At 39.7% G+C, this 16,361-nt stretch overlaps 1 protein-coding gene across 7 annotated transcripts in view; it reads right to left on the reverse strand.

The window, feature by feature from the left end:
- Nucleotides 1-1,361: 1,361 nt before the first annotated feature.
- RPGRIP1L (RPGRIP1 like) overlaps nucleotides 1,362-16,361 on the reverse strand; it is a 108,717-nt gene continuing 93,717 nt past the window's right edge. For 4 of the 7 annotated variants that reach the window (XM_002711567.5, XM_008257302.4, XM_051847144.2 and 1 more), the window contains 2 exons: nucleotides 14,375-14,508; nucleotides 9,021-11,985 (listed from right to left, as the gene is read on the reverse strand). In XM_002711567.5, the coding sequence (XP_002711613.2) occupies nucleotides 11,873-11,985; nucleotides 14,375-14,508 (247 nt within the window). In that variant the 3' untranslated portion in view covers nucleotides 9,021-11,872. Of the gene's footprint in view, nucleotides 1,630-9,020; nucleotides 12,061-14,374; nucleotides 14,509-16,361 lie in introns of those variants that run through there. The other 3 variants (XM_070063543.1, XM_051847146.2, XM_051847145.2) reach the window with 3 other exon arrangements.

Consider the following 16,361-nt stretch of genomic DNA (forward strand, 5'->3'; position numbering starts at 1 on the left):
ATTCATAAGTGAGATTAGTATATAGTTTTCATTCATGTATGTGTGTGTTTATTGAGGGTACAAATAATGATATATTCATTTTATTCAACATTATGAAAGACTGACTTTTTTTCTATCTGTGGAGCAGTTTGAATCACTTTAAAATCATCTAGTCTTTGCAGCCCTGTTAGAATTCCCATATAAAACCATCTGGGCTTATTCTCTTTGGGATTAGCTCATTAATAACTTTATGTCTTTTTAAAAAAGATTTTTTTGGGGGGGCCAGCTCTGTGGCGCAGCCGGTGAAAGTGTTGGCCTACAGCCCTGGCATCCCATATGGATGCCAGTTCAAATCCCAGCTGCTCCACTTCCAATTCAGCTCCCTGCCGTGAAAGATAGCCCAACTCCTTGAGCCCCTACAATCATGAGGGAGACATGGAAAAAGCTCCTGGCTCCTGGCTTTGGGTCAGCTCAGCTCCAGCCATTTTGGCCATTTGGGGACTGAACCAGCAGATGGAAGACCTCTTTGTCTCTACCTCTCTCTCACTCTCTGTAACTCTGCCTTTCAAATAAATAAATCTTTCTTTTTTAAAGATTTTATTTATTTATTTGAGAGGTAGAGTTACAGACAGTGAGAGGGAGAGACAGAGAAAAGGGTCTTCCATCCGGTGGTTCACTCCCCAAATGGCCAAAATGGCCAGAGCTGTGCCAATCTGAAGCCAGGAGCCAAGTGCTTCTTCCAGGTCTCTCACATAGGTGCAGGGGCCCAAGGACTTGGGCCATGTTCTACTGCTTTCCCCGGCCATAGCAGAGAGCCAGACTGGAAGAGGAGCAGCCAGGACTAGAACTAGCACCCATATGAGATGCCAGCAATGCAGGTGGAGGATTAACACAGCGCCAGCCCCTGAATTTTTTTAAAAATCATTTTTAAAGATTTATTTTATAGATTTAATTATTTTCATATTTATTTTAATATTTAAAAGAAAGAAAAATGAATCTTTAAAAAATTTTTTATAAAATATTTATTTATTTGAAAGGCAGAGTTACAAAGAGAAAGAGGGAGAGACACAGAGAGGTCTTCCATCTGCTAGTTCACTCCCCAAATGGCTTTCCACTGTCATGTTTTAATTTGAATTTGCTTTTTCTTATATAATGATGAATGTGTTTTGTTGATTTTCATGGTAAATAGTTCTACTAGTTGGATTTTAACTTAGTTTCTGCTTTTGACTTTATTATTTCCTTTCTCTACTTCCATTCTTTTGCTGTTTTTCTAACTTCTGAGATAATTAATTCATTTGGTGTTATATTTTCAATTTTATCCTTATAACTATGCATTTTCTTTCAACCTTTAGTTATATCAATGAACATATTCTACGTTTCCATTTCTTTTTGCCTTTCCCTCTTATTAAAAGATGTGCAATTTCTATTTAGTTACAGCACACAGTAACTACCTTCTTTTCTTCTACCCCATCCCCAACTTTGGTTTGCTTAACATCTGTATTTAAATATAGCCAATGCTCACCACCAGTCCTTTCAACAATTTCATAATCACCTCTTGATTCAATGAAGGTTGTCTTCCCATAAATTCCTCCTCAGGAAGGATTCATTGGTAAAATAGTTCCCCAAATTTTCATGCTTAAAATGATGTTTCTATAAATAAGCACATGAAAAGATGCTCAACATCATTAGTCATTGGGAAACGCAGATAAAAACCACAGAGACACCACTTCACACTGGCGATCAAAGAAGCAACAACAACAATTTAAAATAAGTGTTGCAAGGCTATAGAGAAATCGGAGCCCTCAAACATAGTTGGGGTGGGGAGTGAAAAATCATTCAATTGTTGTGGAAAAGGGTGATTCCTCAGAGTTCAACAGAATTATTCCATGACTCAGCAATTCCACGTCTAAACACACTGAAGTACTGAAGCCCCCTCCTCCCCCTGCTTCCCAGGATGCATGTTAGCAGGCAGCGGGGTGGGAAGTGGAGCGGGCACTTGAACCTAGGCACTCTAGAATGGGATGCGGCATCTCAACCAGTGGCTTAGCTCACTGTGTCACATTGCCCGCTCACAAAGGTCTTTTATTTCAGGAAAGCCTTTTGGAATTATGTATTACTTATATTTCATTTTTTTCTTTCTCTTGTGCCTCTCCAACCAATGTTTGCTAGCCTTTTTGTCACTGATTTTTTTCTATACTTTAGTATTTTCTTGGCTCCTTGTATTTCTATTCACCATCTTCCTTTGTCTGCTTTCACTCAGATTTATTTTCTCCTAAGAACCTTATACTTTTGTCATTTCAGGTTAATTCTTTTTCTTCAATTCTTTCCTAAAATCAGTTTCCCATTTTATAGTTTATCAATTTCACATTTTATAAATTCCAGTTTATGAATTCCTATTGAGTTTTTAAAATCTTGGTTATTTGCACCTTATCTATAATTGCTTAATTTTATTTAATTCATGGTTGAATATCATGTTACATTTTAATGGTTTTATTCCTTCTGGAGTTTTTCTTTTCTTTTTAAAAATATTTATTTATTTGAAAGGTACAAAGTTACACAGAGAGAGGGGGGTTGGAGAGAAAGACAGAGAGACAGATTAATTTTTTATCTGCTGGTTTACTTTCCAAATGGCCACAAGGGCTGAGGCTGGGCTAGGCTGAAGCCGGGAGCCTGGAACTCCATCCAGGTTTCCCACTTGGGTGGCAGGGGCCCAAGTACTTGGACCATCTTCTGTTGCTTTCTCAAGATATTAGTAGGAAGCTAGATCTGATGTGGAGCAGCTTATATGGGATGCCAGTGCTGCAGGTGGCAGCCTAACCCGCCCCTGGAGTTTTTTATGTATTGAAAAGTTTTTCTTAAACTTAAAACAAATTGAAGTATAATATAAATTTAGAAAAAGTAAATAGCTGATCACCCAAAGCTTCACTTTCCTTCTGCATTGACCTCAATCCACTACCATTAAGTATCTTTCACATGCCAGGATTTATCTCACCACCACTTACCATTAAGTAATATACCCCCACCCCATTTTTTTTTTTTTTTGGCTATCTAATTAGTGAGTGACTGATGACAGAGTCTCATCCTCATGCTTTGCTTTCTGTTGCTACTCTTGATGTCTATGCTCTTAACGCAGGAGTTCCCTGAAGCCAGGGTATCAGACAAAGGCTTCCATACAGGTAGTTTATTTGAGAACTGAGTTGAGAGGGGAGTGAGGGATGGGGAGGAATAAAACAGAATGGAGGCACCATGTTCCTAAATCTGTATATATGAAATACATGAAACTTGTATAACTTAGATAACATTAAAAAAATACAGAATGGTAGGCAAGTCAATGCAAAACTGGATTGTCAAGTTGATCAACTCTAGGAGCGATCATCTCTGGATTCTGCTAGCCCTCTGAATAGCTATGTAGAATGTACCTAAAGCGTCCATCAGAAGGATGGGCAGAGGAAGTATTTATCCACGGCTCCTGGTCCCATTGGCCAAGAGTTTCCTTGGGTGTTAATTCTCTGTGTGTGAAGAAAAGATGACAGGGTGGGGTAGGGTCATGCTTCATGCCATTTTTGAATGATTGCCACTGTTTCACTTAAGAAGTCAGTTCTCATTGCTGCTGTTCTTCAAACACTATTGAACTTTAACTTTCATGATCCAGCAAAGCATTCATAAAATTATCTGCCAAGTAATTTTAACAATCACCTTTAAGCAGACATGATTGTCCTAAATTGCTTATTAGTTATGAATTTTACAAACATGACTTGTTAGTGGTCACCATGGAGCTGGGGGGTATCCTACTAATGGAACTTGTGGCCCAACTTGTTGGTCCACCTGTGCTGTGTGGACTGATTTGGTCATCTAGTGGGTGTCAGGATTTCTTCTGACAGCTTTTGGAATCAATGAGGATAACCTCAAAGAATCTGTATGTGGAATCATCAACAACCCAGCAAGAATTCAGGAAGCCTGGAGTCCCACAGTGGCGTCTGTTCATTCCTCACACACTGAAGGCTCTTAATGCCTGATGGACAGGCTTGCTGTGGGTTGCACCTTTAGGAACTGGGTGCTTGTGGCCACCATGGTGCACATGAATGCTGTAGATGACATAGCCTCGCTTGGCCTTGTAGCCCCGTCTGCGTGCCCTGTGTGGTGTGGAGAGCTGGCGGTTCTGCCCGCAGTGGACCCTCAGGAGAAAACGCATCCCATCCGACTGCTTCTTTCTCCACAGCTCCTGGGTGTTCCTGTATGCACCCACCCTGGATGACCTGCTCACTGCCTGCAGATGGAAATGCAATGCTGCTGTTTGGAAGATAAGGTCTTTTGTCTCTGGCTGCTTTAACACTTTGGTTTTGTCTTTGGTTTGCAGCAGGTTTTCTGTGATGTTCTCAAGTAACTGTTTACCCAGTTGGCGCCCACAGGATTGAGTCATTCTCAGATGTGTGCCTTGTATCTAGTTTGGAAATCTTCAGCCTTCAGCTCTTGGAATTTTGGTTCTAATTCTGTTTCCTCTCTTGACCCTTAGATTACATGATTAACTTTCCTCCCAATTTCATGTTAAACTATCACTCCCACTTCTGCTAACAATTCACTAAATTTCTCTTCAGTTGTGTTGACTGTTCAAATGTATCCAGTGAATTCTTAATTTCTGTTATTGCAACTTTCATTTATAGAATTTAACCTTGGAAAAATGTCTAATTCTGGGGCCAGCATTGTGGTGTGGTGAGGTAGGCTGTTGCCTGCAATGCCAGCATCCCATACTGAAGCGCTGGTTCAATTCCTGGCTGCTTTGCCTCCGACCTATCGCCCTGCTAATGTGTCTGGGAAAGCAGCAGCAAGTGTTCCAAGTGCTTGGGCCCCTGCACCCACATGGGAGGCCCGGAAGGAGCTCCAGGCTCCTGGCTTTGGCCTGGACCAGGCCTGGCTGATGTGGCCACTTGGGAAGTGAACAAGCACGTGGAAGCTCTGTCACTCCACCTTTCTGTGTCTAATGTCTATGCCAAATGCTTCAAGATTTTTAACTTCATAAACATATCAAAAGTCATTTTGAGTTCACAGATGATGATTCCATTATCTGCATAACTTGGATGTGTGTGTCACTTGTTTCTTGTCTCAGCTTTACCTCCTTGCCTAGTTATTTCAAAATGTGTGCCGAGCATTGCGCATAAGGAAATGTGGGAATAACCTGAAGGTCTGGAGATCTTCTAGAGATCTGCCCTTGCTTCTGAGATGGGTGGGCCAGTGGCTCTCGTAAGCACTCAACATCTTAGAGACTGAGGTGACTCAATGCACGGCCTCAGGGCCTGTGATTGCTCCTGTCTCCTACTCACTGTTCTCACGGATCAGCTTTTCAAAGGCCCATCTCAGAGCCCGATGGCCGTACGGGAGCCTCTGCTCCCCCGTGGGCCCTGAACTTGTTTTGTCCTTCGTGTTCTCCAGTTGGCTGAAAGCCCTGTTGAGCTTCTCCGCCTCCTGTCCATGCTTTCTGATGGGCAGATGCCTCTAGTGGAAAATCAGCCTTGATGCCTGGCTCACCCCGTGGGTTTTCCCCAGATCTTGCTCCTGCAAGTTTCTTGCAGCCTAGGTACTTGTTTGGCTTTTCGAGGTTTTCAAACACTTCACACTTGTATGTTATGAAACGTATATTCCAACAGGAAGTTGTTCTCCACAGGAAGACTGCTTCACACTGTCAAACGCACCATTTCTGCCGTAGAATTCCATCCTGATGAAGTTTTTTCAGGGCTGCTGTACTGTAGTAGTTGTGAGACACTGGAAACAATGGGTGCATTTCAAAACCGTTGTTTAAACAAACATTTAGTTGGGGGGGGGGAAGCAACTTTTATAAACAAATGTCTGTTGTCGGACACTCATGTAAATAAAATCCTAAACAATTCTATACAATAGTCTGTGGGCATATGCCTATGTATACATAGAAATGGTTAAAAGTCCAGTATTGGGGAGCAGATCTGGATTAGGGTGCTATGGTACAAGTTGAACTTAACCGTCTGTATTATTCTGAGTTTTAGTGCAAACACAGTCGTGTTACTCATGCTATTTTCAGAAATGAAATAAATAAGAAGACAGGCAGTCAGCGTGTCAGATGTCAACGGCTAACTCTGGGTGGTAAGATTATGGGTGATAATCATCCCTTTTTTTCTTCCCCAGCTTTAGTATAGCTGACAACTGCTGGAAAGTTTGGATACTTTTGTTTTCTTGTGGGATACGGAGGCAGGATTCTCTTTCCTATTAGATGTTATGTATTTTGGATTTTCTAGTCCAGCCCGAGCAGGTCATCATATGGGTTGGGGAGGGGTTTGGGTGGCTCCCAGGATTTTAGCTCTGTGAAGTGCAGTCTCCTTAACTGATACTCCCATCAGTTGATGACAGTATCTTGTTTTCCTGGGGCCCACAGTTTCAGCCGGTTCCTTCCTCCATTTCAGTACCACCCATCCAGTGGATACCTCCCCCTTCTCTTCCTGAAGTGCTTTTCCAAGGCTGCCTCCTCTGGTTCTCTGCATTTCCTAAACCCCCTTTCCTTTCAGGTTCGCAGCAGCCAATCCTCTGACCTGCCAGGCCTCAGACGGGTTCTTGGCATTCCCCACTGCCGATAGCTCTTTTCCTTGGGTCAGAACTGCAGTTGCCATCATGTGTTCCACACCCCTGGACTCCTGCCACTCTCTCCTCTCACGCTTAGCCCTGGACTTGCTCCCTCTCCAGTGTGGGCTTCTGGGCTGATTTTTATCTCCCCCCCTTCCACAAATGGTGGAGTTTGTAGAATTTTGTCTCCTTGTTACAGTGCAGGAGTGGGTTATTTCCTGTCCCATTAAGACTCAGAACAGTAAGACAACCATAAAATATGTTTTTATTTTGTCAACTAAAATGAAAATAAAAACCCAGTTTAAACTTTTAGGTAGAATTAACTAATTTTGTGATTGATTTCTACGTTCATTGCAATTTGCATAGAGAAATGCAGTCTGTAAGATTTAGATGTTTTGGAAATTGAGATTTCCTGTGTGGCTAAGCACATACTTATGTTTTCTTTTGACTGTTCCATGTGCATTCTACATCCGCTTGAATTTAACAATCATGTTGAGCAAATATTCTGGACTTATTTCTAAGTTTTGATCGATTACTGTTCAAACTGACGGAGTCCTGTCTTCCAGCTCTGTCAGTTACTTCAAGTACTTTGCGGCAATACTGTTCTGTGTGTATTTGTTCAATTTCACAGATCTTTGACTTGTTCCCTGTAACAGTTCAGCATGGCCTTCCATTGTCCCTGCTTTCCACCTTGGACTCATCTCTTTCTACTAAATCTGCCCTGTTAATGTGTACATACTCAATGTGTCTTTTTATTTTTTAGCTTCTGTCTTTTCTGTCTGTATTATGAAAGCTTTTCCCCACTTCTAGGATGTATGGATAGTCTCTAAAGCTTTCCCTAAAATGCCCCTTAATATTTCCCATTTAATGGCATATGTAACAATGGCAAAATATATTTACACCAAGCAAAGCTGGGATTTAATGACATGATTCTTTAAATTTTTAAAAAACTTCTTTATGTGTCAGCTCTTTACCAGTGATTCCTGAGTGCTGAGTTCCAGCCTCTGCTAATGTCACTGTAAAAAGCTACAAGAAGCAAAGATACAAAAATTAGCTTGCTGTTTCCTCAGTTTCATCACAGCTGACCACAGTGTCCCTGTCATGTTAAATTCAGACCAGAGTCTCAACACAAAGGAACGTTCTGGAAAGGCCACTGGAGCTGTCATGGATGCTGGTATGGTCTCTAAACAAGTGGTTGGAGCACCAAGAAAAGAAACAGTGAGGTGGAAGAGAGAAAAAAAAAGTGTGCCTTGACAAACTAAAAATAAGTAGCAGAATAGACAGGTGCAGGGAGATGTGTGGCTAAAAACAGGTATATAGAAAATAGGTAAGCACGGGTTACCTGCTACTAAAATTTAATAATGTAACATAACATTTAACAATATCCAGGTATTAAACTTTATTAAAAAAGAGAACAAATGGCGTTCAGTGAAGAGAAAGGATGCTGTTATAGGGATGAAAAAGTGAGAAATTAAGTGAGAAAGGGCAAAGAGCATTAGAAAAGTCTAAAGGCATTTACCTCAGAAAGGAGGGCGTGCTCTACGTCCCAGAGAACCAGGTTCCACTTCAGAAAGGAGAAACAAGGCTTCTCTTAGCAGTGAGTGCCCCACGGGAAATGGAAGAGCAGGAACAGAAAGTGTACCAGCCCCAGCAACAGGGCCCAGGCTCCCAGGGTGGCAGCCTGGATGGTGCAGGCCACTGGTGGCCCACTTTGAAATGGAAGTAAAAACTCTATCTTGTGAGATAAAAGAGATTAGGGTGGGGAGATGTTTTCTAATTCCAAATTTTTAGTTTTTAAAGCACTTGTTTCTACTGCGTTGATCCTTTTTTAGCTTTCTGGTTGACCTGGAGATTGTTTTTGTTCTGAACAAAGGGGAAGCAAAGCTGTTTTTGCTCCCATTCATGGATTTAATTAGGCCTGTTGCCCAAGCTATAATAAATCATGGGTTTACTTTTTCTTTGTTAAGGTAGTCAGAGGTCTTCAGGCATGAGTGACTTATTAAAATATACTCTCATGGTTGGGGATGGATTATCATCCTGATATTGTCAATTACTTGATGGTTTTATATCCCAAAAGCTCTCCCTTGGTTGTTTCGTATTACACAAAGATGACATTTTATTCTCATATTTGTTCACAGACATGATTCACATTTTGCTATTTGGTGCATAAGGAAATCATTCTAAATTCAGCAACAGTGCCAGTTTTACTAAAAAAAGTTATTTTCCATATCCACAAAAATGTTAATCAGATTCTTGTTAGAACATGTGTAAGAGCTGGTTTTCATTGTCACAGCTCTTGATGTCAGATTACTAAAATAATTTATGTTTTGTTGTGGGAACATGGGTGCACGCAGAACCTCTCAGCTCACATGACCACTTCTTAGCCCACACTTCTTCATAACACGGAGAAATTATTTGTGTTTTGTGGTAACAAATGAATGGCAGGAACAGCAGAATTTCAATGTGGCCTTTCTTTATTTGATTAAACATATTCTCTATTTATTCTTTAAAAAAACTAATTTAAGTTAAATGGCAACAAACCATGATAATTTAGAAAACATGTTGAAACTGAGAGTGAAGAGAAATGTTCTCTACGTAAACCACACTGTAAACCATAAAACTTATTTTTGTCAACTGCTTCTCATGACAGTGGCTGGGAATTTGACATTTCTACTACAGTAGGCAAAAAAACATGTAAAATACACTCTCCCACATACCACATCACATCTCTATTTATATTTCTAAACTAAAAGCACTGCAGTCCAAAAAAGTGCTGAGTGTACTGTGTGCAGTTCCACTAAGAGCTGCAAATTCACCCTGGGGTAGCTGTGTGGCATGTCCCACTGCTGTGAGCCCCTGTACCCACCACCTGATAGAGCTTGCCTCTTCAAGATAAAACCATTGCTCTTTAATCCAAAGAGGAGTGAACTTTTCTTTCAGTGAATTCTAGGTAATACAGGACAAAACAAAACTAAAACATCCTTGGATGGATTATGAAAACCAACTGAAGTTCCCACATGATAGCATTCCTCCCATTTACCCACTTCAAAATGTGTCAGCAGTAGTTACATGTGAAAATGAGTGTTGCGAAAATTTGCAAAAGTTTGAAGCCGAGCATTTAAGATCAGAAAAGGAACCTTTAATATTATATTACAGTAAACATGAACGTGACAGAAACGTGGCTAATCCTCTCATCTTATCTGAGGTCTACATTCTATATGGTTGATTAGATCTCAGAAGTTTTCTAATAAAAACTTCCTTTTTCCACTTAAAGATGCTAAGAAGTCAACACAGTCTGGTTCTTCTCCCATGCAGAAAGGGTATTTGGTTTGGGATGTAACATTTTAAAACAATAATACAAACCTCCTGGGAGAATACCACAATAAATGTCTCAAAAACCACTCAGTTACTCCCAGGGTATAATCTAGCTGTTTTAAATTACTGCAGGGAATATTACGGGCCTTAATGACACTGTAACTGCACGAAGCCAAAGAAAGCTAGAAAGAGAGGCCAAAAAGATGAGCTCAGAGCCAGCTGAAGTGACAACAAACATGTGGTTGTTTACTAGGATTGGAGAGGTTTTGTCTGCAGATGTTTGTGGTCTCTAGAAGGTTCCAGAGGAATGAGTTGTTATGAAGATCTACAGAGTTTTGATGAGAGCAAGATTCTTCTTGGGCATAGCAGGCCCCAGGACAGGGGGCCCAATGGTATAGACAGATTTCATAGATTTCTGTGGTCAGATCATACTCTACTGGCCCCACAATGTACATCAACAAATTAATATTGTACGGATGTCATTTCAAAGCCTCCTAAAGACGAGGGTTATTATTGAAGCCATTAGAGCACAGATGGTTCAAACTATATGCAGAAATTCATACTTGCATTTTTGCATTATAGCCGCTTTTTTTTTTCCTGTTGAACTGTAATGAATTGTCTCATAATCTATTCCATCTTCTTGCCATTAGCAGGCTTTGAATGTTCACAAATAGGAGCAAAGAACTCATTTTCCAGAGCTTTAATCACACAAAGAGGGAATGCCTAATTCTCTAAATGAAATGGTCTGTGATCACTGAAGCAGAGATTTAATATATCACGGCAAATTAGGTAGATTTTAATAAATTACTTATCTCCCTGAATACTTTACATATGCTTAAGAAGGAACATAGCCTGTTTGCAAACAGTGAAAACCCACAGCCTATAAAAATCCTTTGAAGAAAATGACAAATAAAAAAGTAAATTAAAAAAGGAAATGCATTATATCCTAGACCTCTAGAGACAATTCCTTTGCAGCAATGATTCACAGCTCCATTAAAAATATCAATGAAATCCTTCAGTGAGATTGGGTAAAAGCTAGAAAATTAACTTTCTGAGCTGCTTTTTGAGAATCTGGTTATCCAGATACATCCCAGCATTGTGTAAGCTTGATGTAAATTTAAAAAAATGATAAAAAGATACTTCTTTCAGGTCTAACTAAGCATAGAATTTGAGTCATACTTTTAATAATAATTTTTATGTCATAAGCTAAATTTTCAAAGTGTAAACTTCACCTTTATAAAATCTCCTGCTTATGTCTATACATCCCTGGATCCTAAAGTGCCCATACAAATCCATGAAAGTAACACAGACATGTGGAACTATTATTTTTAAGGAAGAAAAACAAAAAAAAAACTTGCAGTAATTTAATAAGTTGGTGCCAAGTCTCATTCTTTATATTTAATTGATAGAAACTGCATGCATCAAAGAAAATGCATACTGAGCTTTAATATGCATAAAATGGATATTAGCATTTTAAAGAGGAAGATTAACACATTAATCCAAGTAATTTTCATATATTGCTTCTAATAAAATCTTCACAGTATAAAACTCTTAATGAGGCTAATCATAGGCATTCCATTTAGTGGGACGATTAGGGATAACATAAAAGTATTTCTTTTTCATAGGTTTTCTAAATTTATGCTTTTGCTTATTAAAAATAAAATGGGAATCACATTTCAGTTCTTCATAAGAAAATGTTGAAAATGCAAATATACTTTCTCATGTTATCATGTAGGTATAAATTATTGAGAAGGTATTGCCCATTGCAGAGAACTTAAGCCCTGAGGGGTGGCAGTCATGGGAAAGAGGGAATAGAAAAATAAACAAATGAAAAAGTATACAAAATTTGAACATTTCAAACCCAGGGCTCCCCCCTCCTGGCTTCCCATGAATTATAGATTATATACACCAGAGTAATTATAAAAAATCTCATCTAGGAGCTTTCATGTGAGCATTTACTCAGGAGTAGGAGGTGCCTCTGGAGCAGTTTCTTTCAAGTCTCCAAGACATCTTTGTATTGCTTGTAGACAGACCGTAGGGCGTGGAGAGCTTCGACTGTTACCCTAAGCTTGCCAACACCTTCACCATCTGCTCGTGGGTCGAAAACTAGGGCGAGAATAGCAGGAAAGTGTTGATGTCATTTATCGGATGTTTCTTCAGATAGGCTAGGTGAAACAACAGCTGAAAAGATGAAAATAGCTCTACCAAAGTCCACAGTTCATGGGCATCTCAGAGCTCGAAAACATAAACCTGTCCTGTATGCACGAAGCTGTACATTTTAGAAATACTACACGCACATATACTACGTATGGGCCATGGAGCTATTACTCACGATCTAACCCAGAAGTTTACTAAGTGAAAAGGATTATGACTCCCATACGGAATCAGAATTTCCAACCTATTAAGAAACATTCCAGAGTCTGGCGCTGTGGCGCAACGGGTTAACGGCCTGGCCTGAAACGCCGGCATCCCATATGGGCGCCGGTTCAAGACCCAGCTGCTCCACTTCCAATCCAGCTGTCTGCTATGGCCTGGGAAAGCAGTAGAAGATGGCCCAGGTCCTTGGGCCCCTGCACCCATGTGGGAGATCTGGAGGAAGCTCCTGGCTCCTGATTGGCACAACTCTGGCCGTTGCAGCCAACTGGGGAGTGAACCAGCAGATGGAAGACATCTCTCTCTCTCTGCCTCTCCTTCTCTCTGTGTAACTCTGACTTTCAAATAAAATAAATAACTCTTAAAAAAAAAAAGAAACATTCCATTTAAAGCAGATTTTAAACAAAATTAGAGAAACTTAAAAATGGCAGACCAGGAATTTCAAGGTGTGTGGATTGGCTTTGAAGGTCTGTGAATTTTTTGAAAGTTCGTGGGCTTTGGGAAGAGGGGTCACTCTTTCAGTGACATCCTTCTTTTTGACTGAGGCCTTGGGCCTTCTCCAAGCTAAGTGGTGGGGCTACAGGGGATGCCAATTCAGGACCTGAGACTCCATCCTTCCATGGACAGTGGTACTTGCTGAATCCTGGCCATTGTAAATTAATAGCAGTTTTGCATTTCTGTAGTTTCCTGTTTATACTCCTCTGGTTTTCCTTGAACTTTAATGTGTGTGTGTGTGTGTATGTGTGTGTTTATTCCAAGAAAACTTGTAAAGGAACTCTCAAAACAAAATTTGGAACACAAAGACTGAGATAGAGAAATGAGCAGTCGGGAAATCAAGTGGTACAAGTGGGCCCCAGTTCAATCTGAGTTTTCACCTCTTCTTTGGGACTGGTGAACTCTCAGTTCGACAAAGACCGAATCATTAAAGCTGTGACCTGAATAATGCCTGTCCTTCTGACTCTTTCCCCAAACACGGCCATAACAGCTGGCCGTGTCAGTCTCGTGTGGTCACTTGTAGCCTCACAGAGAAGATGGTTGTTAAACAGAACAGACTGGAAAAAAGATCAAGCATAAAGGCAGAGATCATTTTGGTCATTTCTGTCGACTCTCTACACTCTTTTATCAGAGTGTAGATTGACACCTTAACCCTCTCATGTTTTTCTTCTGTTTCAAACAAAGTTGTTACCAGCTGCCAGGTTGTTAGACATATATAGTGTTTATAAAAATTTCCTAGAACAGGTTTCCAATTTGGTCCTTTGGTCTAATTTAGTTAAGTATTTGGCACGAACCTGACTTTTGAGCACTTGACATACATCCAGGACACACAGCTTGATGTACGAACTATGACTGAACTCCTACCTTCTGCAGAATGCCTGGCACTTAAGAGGTGCTCATTTAAGTGTCTGTTAAATGCATGAGTGCTACATAAACAAACCATGTACAGTTTTCCAGAGATAGCTCTGCTAACTTAACAAGTAAGACTAAGAACTGGCCTTATTTCTCCAATTATTGGAGTGATCCCAGGCTACTCCTGATTATGACTGTCAAAAATCTAATTCATGTAATGCAATTTCTTCAGCATATTCTAAATAAAGCAATGTTGGGAATCTTACCCAGTGCAGTGGACATCCATCCCTCACTCTGCTCAGACTTGTGGGTGGAAAATGAATGATCAAAACTGCTCTGAGTTATCTGCAGTGACTGTATCTCTGGACTGCAGTGCTGAATTAATGAGAAGCCTTGAGAAAGACACTATCATGAGGACTCAGAATAATATGCTTACGGGTAAGTGCCTTCACTGAATTGAGGCTTTCATAAACAACATTAAAAAAAAATCCAATAGCTGCATTTTTTTCAACCTCCAAACTAAGAATGAATAATTCCTTGTGAAACTCAATTAATTATTTTTAAATTTCTGTTGATTCAAAGGAAGGCAGAGGGGGAGGGCAGTGAAGGGGTGTCAGGAGAGACTTCCAGTATTCACAAGAAGTCAGCTTGAGTTGCAAAGGATTCAACTAATGCGTGAGTCACCGCCCCAGCAGCCAACAGAAAGAAGGTTTCAATAAAGAATGTGGATCTCAGCAATAGCTGTTCTAAGAAGCGAGCAACACTCTGCTCATACCATCAATATTTTGCTCGATGATGTCTCTCCCTTCCTGGAACATGTCAGCGAGGTCGATGTGAGCGACACCAATGTCCTCACATTCCAGATCCTGCTCATCCTCGGGAGGGTCACTGACCACAGTGAAGCGAACGCTGTGAGGCCCAAGAACAGAGAAAATCAGCCGGTGAGAAGAAATCACCACGGAACCAGACTCCCAAATGGATTTCTGTCAACAAACATGCAATCTTGAAGTTTCCAATTACCCCCAAAAAAGGTCAATGTATTTGGCTATGTAAGTTATTACTGTGAGCTATTAGAATTGTTATAGCACATGCAACCTTCAAATGAACATGAATTCACTTTTCTAAATACCAACTAGTATTTATCTCTAGAATCTGAGAAAATCACTTGGCAAAGAAAAGGACAAGATATTTATGCTGTTACAGACTATCTGATCTACTACTTTACTTTTAAGGTCAACAGGATGAAGTGAACAAAAATCACAGAGGTTAAACAGCCAGCATTTTCTCCAGAAATGCAACATTTTGTATCTACATGCATATGCTGGGGTTGCAACCTAGCAATTTAACCAACTGTTTTGCTCCACAAAATGCAGAGATCCTGATCCCTGGGTGACATTCTGAATCATGTTAGATAAATGTTGTAGCTTTGCCCAACAGCTATATCAAATGTTTGTATTACTTCAGCAATCTTTTAACTCAAAATCATAGCATCCAAGTTTTATTTTACCTTTAGACACATAATTGTAGGGTTCTGATGGAACTGATTTGAATTAGTGGCTTGTGTTGAGGCCAAACACACTTGGATTGACCAAATGACAGGAATTTACAGTTAAGTACTCTTTTGATATGCCTTGGCAGCATAGCTTAACCCATGGGTGCTTGTAAACTTTACCATTTTAAACTTTTTAAAACATATCCATCCCAAATCAGGAAAAAACCAAGAAACATAAAAATCTAGGTCTCTGAGAATCATGCCTTGGAAAATATAAACAAAATGCTTTCCAAATACTTATAGGTAAACATGACAATATTTTAAACTAATCTGTGGAAAATAAGCATTCCAACATTTCATTCCTTTATAAGTCCCTGTTTTTAGCTAGCAATAAATTTTGATTAGAAAACAGAAATCCCTTAAGTCAAAATCAAAGTTAATACCAACTCACAAAGTAATTATGAAGAGTACAGATCCTGGCCTTCGAGTGGAGAAGATGGGTATTTCATTAGATGGCTAAGATAGAGGGATTAAGATGGAGTGGTTATGGGCTTCCATCCTGGGTTCAGGTTCCTGCTTTCGTACTTATTAGCTGTGTGACCTAAGACAAATTACCTAACCTCTTCAGTCTATCTCCTTATCTGTGGGATGGAGATAATTATATCTATTTCATATTAAGGGCTCTTAGGGGAATCAAATGAGATGATACAAGTAAACAAAGCATCAAGCAAATGTAAGTTTTTTTTATTATTATTTTAAATCTAGGTAGAGCTGCTTGCACATTTGTAGCACAGAACAAAAGTTGGCATGGGAAAAGCTTGTTTCAACTGAAAACTTAGTCACATTTCCAAATTATACCCTGATTCTCTCATACAATTAAAAAAGATGAGGGATGAAAGGAATTTTCCCAATATGCTTGGAAGAAGAATTAAGAGTGATATGTGATGCACATTTTGCAACAAGAGATGTACAGCAAAGACAGAGGCTACACAGGTTGTATTACTAATGTTCAGTGTTATCTTTATATGGAGTCTCGTATCCAAGGATCCCCTCTGCATCACTGTACATATGCAGATCATTATCTCCACTGAATTTATGAGAATCCTGAGATAAAAAGAAAAACAGACTTCCAAATGCTAGAGAAAGGGCTAAAAACTTAAAAGTATAATATTTCTGGCTTTAAGTTCTTCAGAGAAGAAAATATCAAAAACAAAATGAGAAACTATAAACAGGGAGGGAAGTACACTAAAATAATTTAAAAACTAAAAAC

This window comes from Oryctolagus cuniculus, chromosome 18, assembly GCF_964237555.1.
Source record: "Oryctolagus cuniculus chromosome 18, mOryCun1.1, whole genome shotgun sequence".
In the NCBI taxonomy this organism is placed as follows: Eukaryota; Metazoa; Chordata; class Mammalia; order Lagomorpha; family Leporidae; genus Oryctolagus; species Oryctolagus cuniculus.